At 52.2% G+C, this 7,391-nt stretch overlaps 1 protein-coding gene across 4 annotated transcripts in view; it reads right to left on the bottom strand.

Annotated features, from left to right (window-relative positions):
- Positions 1-1,377: 1,377 nt before the first annotated feature.
- Elmod3 (ELMO domain containing 3) overlaps positions 1,378-7,391 on the bottom strand; it is a 30,851-nt gene continuing 24,837 nt past the window's right edge. For all 4 annotated transcript variants that reach the window (XM_021654066.2, XM_021654067.2, XM_021654069.2 and 1 more), the window contains 3 exons: positions 3,743-3,819; positions 3,389-3,516; positions 1,378-2,238 (listed from right to left, as the gene is read on the bottom strand). In XM_021654066.2, coding sequence (XP_021509741.1) covers positions 2,036-2,238; positions 3,389-3,516; positions 3,743-3,819 — 408 coding nt within the window. In that variant the 3' untranslated portion in view covers positions 1,378-2,035. The remainder of the gene's footprint in view (positions 2,239-3,388; positions 3,517-3,742; positions 3,820-7,391) is intronic.

Genomic DNA, 7,391 nt, shown 5'->3' with positions numbered 1-7,391 from the left:
GGAGTGTGTCACAAAGATGACCCCCCCCCTCCCCACCAAGGCCTGACAAGCGACTGGTGAGCCTGGACCAGAGGCTGAGAGACCTAGCAGCCGCCACCCTGAAACACACTTCCTTTGTCCTAAGGGATAGTGTGGCTTCTGAGCTGTGACACGCTGGCTTCTTCTGCCCCACACAAACCCAGAAAGTCTGATCAAATTCATCTTGCCAATTTTGTGCCAAGAAGCAAGGGTGGGTGAGGTCCTCCACTGACCCTCTCCTTGCTGTGACTCCCCAGACCTTGACTGACCACATGGGAGCATGTGCCAGGGATGGAGGGATGGTGGGTACAGACATGTACCCACCCAGTAATTCTGACAGTTTCAGATTTATGGAGTACTTTAAGGTCTCCCATGGAAGGCTCTCTTCCCTGTGCTCAAGGAAAACACAGCTTTTCAGCTACCGAGGCCTATCTCCACCCCGACCCATCAGTGAACTGATGCCTGGGTTCTGCTGAGCTGTGTGCACTCTCTCTGGATGAAGGCTCCCTGCTGGGGGTGCTCCCTTCAAGCCAGACCCTCCTAGGGTCCGCGCAGCTTGGGCCCTGATGTGCTGGGATCCTGTGCTTTCAGCCTCATAGGCTCAGAGGAAGGGCAAAGAATGGTAGGGGAGGAAGCATCCAAACTGACGTGGCCAGAGCTGCTCCCCCGGCCTCTCTGCTGGTCGCTGAGTGGGCGGGGGTGACACAGAAACACAGCATTCTAACTGACCCCTGTGAATACGACAGAAGGCCAGCTGGAAGGCGTGTCACAAGCACACGGGGAGGCCTCTGTTGGCATCATCTCTGGACCAGATTTGGAGTGACCTGAAACAGATGTAGAGAGACACAGGCTTCGTCTGAGGGAAGATGACAGGAGCTCAGGGTGGTTAGGTGGGGCTGGATGAGGGAGCAAAGCTGGGCCCAGAAAATGCAGGAAAACCCCGAGTGGACACCTGCATGGTCAGCTTGAACATGAGCCACCATGCTCGTTGCTTAGAGTGTGCAGGAAGTCTCCGGTCTGGATGGGCAAGGAGGCTTGGCAGATAAGCTTGCCACAAAAGCCCAGGGACCTCGTTTTAATCCCCACAGCTTCACGGTGGGAGGAGAGCCATTTCACATAGCTGTGTTCTGACCTCCACACAGAGCTTTGCCATGCCTGCCCCACACTCCATGTCACACACAGTCAAGAAGAAAGACGTCCCGGGGCCTGCAGGTGCAGCCAAGGAACTCAGATGGCTGCAGCCGGGGTTCTGGGGCTCCCTGCACCCTAGGTGCTTTAACCTGCCCGGCTCAGTCGGTGTTCACACAACAGGCCACAGGGAGGCCCTGAGAGAACTGTCCTGGAAGAAAACACTAGCGATTGCCACAATTCCTTTATTCTAAAACTGCTGGTGGGTAGAGCGGGCTTACATTGCCTCTCAGCCAGGATGGATAACGGATGGCCTCCACAGGAGCCCCAGGCTGCGGTCGGTGGGGACGGGGCGCCGCGGTGACTAGCTGAGTACCCATTTCTAGATTACAAACAAAGGTGGGCAAAGGAGAGGGAGGGGAAGGGGAGAAGGGTGGGAACGTGTGTCCTGAAAATCATGGAGGCTGGAGGAAGAGAGGGAGGGGCCCATCAGTCACTTTTTCTGTGTTGTGCTGCCCCCTGCTGGCTGAAGATATTGCTGTCTCTGCCCTTGTAATTCCAACCACAGACGCTGGGGACAGCTGTTGGAGAGTCAGAATCCCAGCTGCTTGCTTTTAGGTGCAGATGTGTAGACAGTTCAGATAGGGCGGTCCCACTGTATGGACTGTTCACTTCTGCTGAGATATCCGGAGCCCGGCTGGGAAGGACGGCGTGGAGATTAAATCTAGCTGCCTGACCGTGCTGTGCTGGTGCGGAATCTTAGGCTTCACCACCCTCGCCTGCCGGCTTCCTCCTCTCACCTGCAGAGGCACGAAGGGCTTTGGCCCAGTTCTTCAGTTCTGAAGGCTCCAGCGACCCAGACTGTCTTTCTTGGAATGGTCTCCGTGGCTCACATCATCCCTGCACTCTCCAATGAATGAGACTGTAGGTCACACACGCCTGTGAAGGTGAGGTCCTTGGAGTGAGGCCCTTGGGATCCAGGGCATTTCTGTGCCCCCAACAAGGAGGCCTGTCCCTTTGATGCCTGGGCTAGGTAGGTGTCCAGGGTCTTGAGCAGCCGTCTTGGGCTCTTCTTGGCCAATACTTCCAAGTCTGGAACAGAGGAGATTGGAGAACTGAAGGCTTAGGGGACTCTGGATGGCACAAGGCCTCAAGTCCAATGGCTCTGTGAACCTCCAACTCTCTTCTCTCTCCCCCTCCCTCCCTCTCTAAGTTAGGGTTTCTTTGTCTAGCACTGGCTGCCCTGAAACTCTGTAGACCAGGTTGGCCTTGAAACTCACAGAGATTCACCTGCCTCTGCCCACCAAATGCTGGGATCACAGGCATGTGCCACCTCACAAAGTTTCTGCTGTGTTGGAGATTGAGCCCAGGGGCTCGGGCATGCCAGGCAAGGGCACTAACAATGGAGGCGCATCCCCAGCCTTTACTGGCTGTCTGCTTTCAAGAGTTTAGAGTATGTGTCTGAGTCTGAGTGTGGGTCTGCATGTGAATGCTGACGCCTGCCAGGCCAGAGGGGCAGTAAGATCTCCCCTAGACTGCAGGTAGATGTGAACTGCCTGACATTGGGGCAGTGGCCATCTTAGCCACGGAGCCATCTTTTAGGTCCTGTTCTGTTGTTGTGTTGGAGACAGGGTCTCACTATGTAGCCCTGGCTTGCCTGAAACTCACATGTAGACCAGGCTGCCTTGAACTCACAGAGATCTGCCTGCATTATGCCTAGCGAGCTAAATATTTGGTTCAGAAGATGTGGGGGTTTTGTTGTTTGATGGGATCATCAGGAGCCACAGGTGATGGTGATGTAATCCCAACACAGGGGCAGCTGAGGCAGGAGGATTGTAACCTGGCTACAGTATGAGACTATCTCAAAAATATAAACAAAAATAACAACAACAATAACAAACAATCATCAGACATATATGCCCAGTGCCTGGCACGGTGGTACATGCATGTAATCTTTGTCCTCAGGAAGCAGAGGCAGATAGACTGCCGTAGTTCGAGGCCATCATGGTCTACACAGCAAGTTCCAGGCCAGCCAGGACTTTACAGTGAGACCCTGCTTCAACACACAACAAACAAGCAAGGGAACAGAAATGTGTGTGTAGACAGACAGACAGACAGAAAGGGGGCTTGGCAGAGAAAGAGCAGGCCCCGGGATGTTGTGGGGCAGGGAGAGGGGAAGAGAGGGAAATGTAGTAGTTAGACCCTGGGTTCTCTGGCCCTGGACACAGGAGAAAGCGCCAACCTTTGAGGACAAAGCCTGAGTCTGAGATAGTCTTCTGCTGGGTCCTCCACACCCGTGCCAGGTGAAGGAAGGTGGCTGCATAGAAGCTGTTCACCACCGGGATGACCTTCTGCTGCCGGTTACACTCCCTGCAGGACAAAGAGGGTGACCTGCTCAGCCACGGATGAGCCTGAGACACGAGTGCCCTCCTTCCAGGGCCCCTCCTGGCGTCCCGCCCCACCCCAGGAGCATTTGGCAGCCTGGCATTTGGTTAGGTCAGGGAGGAGGTGCATGGCGATTTTGTCCAGCTCTGAAACTGGCAGGTCTCAGAGCTGTGGAGGAGGCTCAGGTGTGGAGCAGGCTCTGGGGACTCACCTGGAGAGACACTCTTCCCTCAAGGCCTGGATGGCAATGCGGGTGATGTTCACAGACATCAAACAGAAGGGGAATTGCTGGAATGGAGGACCAAAGGTCAGCGGCAGCCAGCTCTGGCCTTGTGCATTTCCTCTGCCTCGAGTGGTGGCAGGAATTAAACCCACAGAGGCAGCTGCTGCTGTTTCTGCTTTGTCCCACACTACAAAAGGGTGACACTCAGTAACGTAAGGCTGGGAACCTAGAATTCCATATGAGGCCCTCTAAGCTCGTTCTGCATCAACTCACTCTTTTTTCATTTTTTTTTTTTTTAAAGACAGGGTTTCTTAGAACTCATGCTTGACTCAAACTCTTTTTGTAGCCAAGATTGATCTTGAACTTTCTTAAAACATTTTTTTACTGATTTAATGTGTATGATACGAGAGTTTGTCGACATGTGTGTCTGTGTACCACGTGTTCCTAGTGCCACAGGAGGCCAAAGAGGTTGTTGGATCCATGGGACTGGAAGGACTTACAGACAGCTGTGAGCTGCCATGTGGGTGCTGGGAATTGAACCTGGGTCCTCTGGAAGAGCAGCCAGTGCTCTTAACTGCTGAGCCATCTCTCCGGCTTTTGACTTTGAACTCTGACCTTCTTCCACCTGCCAAATACTAGGATTACAGTCAAGTGTCACCATGCCCACTTCTGTGGTGCTGGGGATCAAACAGCATTGTGAATGCTCGCAAGGTCTCACCAACTCAACTATATTCCATGGCTGCTGTGCAGACACAGGGCCTTGCTGTGTGGACACAGGGCCTCGCTGTGCAGTCCTGGCTGCACATGGCTGCTGTGCTGACACAGGGCCTCGCTGTGTGGACACAGGGCCTCACTGTGCGGACACAGGGCCTCACTGTGCAGACACAGGGCCTCGCTGTGCAGTCCTGGCTGCACATGGCTGCTGTGCTGACACAGGGCCTCGCTGTGCAGTTCTGGCTGAGCTGGAATTTGCTATATAGACTAGGCCGGCCTCAAACGTGCATTCCTCCTGGCCATTTTTGTATTTTCATTTGGCTTTATGCCTTCCTATTGGGCTTAAATATTTCTGAATCCCAAAGCAGGGTGATCCAAGCATCGCTGAGGCTCTGCCCGCCTCACTCCTGAAGATTCTGGGATGTGATAGCCGTCTGCACTCCGGGTGACTGCAGTGGGTTGCTGGCTGGGAGCTCCTGGACCACTGGCAGGTGTGGGCTCCAGGCCCAGCCCTACCGATTCTGAGAGCCTTCTCTCTGCACAATCACTGGGCCTCTCAGAACTGCACCCTCCTCTGCTGTGAGGAGACTCAGGGACAGACGCCTCCTGGAGAGCCAGCCAGTCACTGCCGGCCTTGCTACCAGACGCCTCATTAAAGAAGCCGGGTGTGCCACTTCCCTCAGCGGATGGCGGCGCTACTTTTCAGGATGAAGGGCTAAAAGCCTTTCCACATCTGGGATGCACGGAGGCTGGAGGCGCTCAGCACTTGGAGGTCTGGTCAGTTCTCTTTTAGCGGGGGGGGGGGGGGGGGAGGGAAGGCATCACAGACACCTGAAAGTTAAGCTCGCAAGCTTTTTCTTTTTGAAAAAATTATTTTTAATTTTATGTGTATGGGTATGTTGCCTGTATGTATGTATGTCTGTGTACCATGTGTGCCTGATGGGTCAAAATAAGGTGCCAAGCTCCTGGCGCTGGGGTTATAGCCAGCTGTGAGGTGCCATGGGGGTGCTGGAAATCAACCTGGGTCCTCTGGAAGAGCAGCCAGTGCTCTAAATTGCTGAATCATCTCTCTAGATCCATAACAATATTTTCTTGATTATATTCATTTGTTTGTGTGTGTGTGTGTGTGTGTATACATGTGCACATACAATGGTACATGCGTGAAGGTCAGGGCACAATTTACAGTGATCAGATCACTCTTTCTACTCTGTGGGTCCAGGGGATCGAAGTGGACTTGGCCGCACAGGCCTTTGCCTGCTGAGCCATCTCAATGGCCCTCAGCCATCTTTTCAGCTGTAAACAGAAAGGGCTTCTGGCTGGACAGGAACCACAGGCTACACCTGGAAAACTCCACGTTTGGAGGTTTGCGGGGCGGGAGGTCAAATAGCACATGTGTTTTCTGTTGTTTTGTTTGTGTTTTAAGAACCCAAGGTGGCCACACACTCAGCAGTCCTCACCCCAGATGAGGTTTTTCACATGGAAACGCTGGAATTAGCAGTTAGGCATGGTGGCACACCCTTCAGAGCTTCCGAGGCTGAGGCAGGAGGACCACTGAAGCTGGGAGCTTGAAACCAGCGAGGGCTCAGTGTAACTCTAGTTCCAGGGCTCTGAGGCCTGTAGCTCTGCAGGTGCCTGCACACACATGCACACATTCATATGTATATACACACAATTTAAAAAGAAATCTTTTTAAAAAGAAATTGATAGATATGAGGATAAACAAGATATTTGCATAATCTCAAAGTGTTTTTTCTATAAGATAGTTATTAACCATCAGAAGAAAACAGAGACTCTGTAATAAATGGACATAGAGCAGGGGACACCCTCTTAACCCCAAAGCTAACATCACAGGAATAAGACACAGACATAGTATGTGCACCTTGCTACCAAGTACCTGGAAAAGCACATGACATATGCGGTGCCATTTTGTTCCAAATAAACACCCCAAACCTAAACTGAGGGATATTCTACAAAATAACTGACCTTGAGTCCTCAACTATGTCAAGACTGTAAAAGACAAAGTCAGGGCAAAACAAACCTTCGCAGGCTGGAAGAGCTAAGAGCCATGATAACAAGATGCAACGGGACTCGAATGCAAAAGCCTGACAGTGGAAAATGAAGGCGGGCAGAACAAAGGCTGCTGCTGCAGATGTTGCTGGCTAATCATTCTCTGCTTTCCTACAGCCATCCGGTTAGAGAAGATAAGTGAGGAGGTGGAACGAATGATACATGGCTGCTCTGTCTAAAGCTACTTTTGAGAGTTTTCTGTATATCTAAAGTCACTACAAAATTAAAAGTTACAGTGTATTGTCAGGAAGCAGAAGCAGCAGGATCTGGAAGCCACGGCTAGTTTGGGGCGGTGAGTTTGAGCCAGTCTGGTCCACCAGAATGCCTATAATAAAGCTGGTGAGATGGCTCAGCTGCTTTGCCACCAAGTCTGATGACCTGAATGTGATCCCTAGGGCCACAGGGAGGCTCATCGCCATGGCACTCCAGCAGGGGATCACATGCCCTGTTCCATCTTCCACAGGCACCTGCACTCATGTGCACATACCTACACACACACATATATGTGTACAAAGAATTTAAAATAAGATAAGGGGCTAGAGAGCTGCCTCAGTGTCTAAGAGTGATGGTTGCTCTTCCAGAACACATACATGAGTTTGATTTCCAACACCCAGAGCGGCTCACAACCTCTGTAACTCCATTTGCAGGGAATCTGATGTCTATGCACCGTGTGTGTGTGTGTGTGTGTGTGTGTGTGTATGCACGCCTGTGCATGTGTGTGTGTGTTCGACACCTTACCTTACCTCTTTCTCCCACTGAGCCCCTCCTAAGCAGCTGTCCTCCTACTTCCACATCTTTCTTGTATCCACTGCTGAGATGCTCAGAGGTGCTGGCTGCTCTTCCAGAGGACCTGGGC

The sequence above is a fragment of the Meriones unguiculatus genome, chromosome 5 (genome assembly GCF_030254825.1).
Source record: "Meriones unguiculatus strain TT.TT164.6M chromosome 5, Bangor_MerUng_6.1, whole genome shotgun sequence".
Classification (NCBI taxonomy): Eukaryota; Metazoa; Chordata; class Mammalia; order Rodentia; family Muridae; genus Meriones; species Meriones unguiculatus.
The sequence above is the reverse complement of the archived record's forward strand: the minus strand, read 5'-3'. Positions and strand labels throughout refer to the sequence as shown.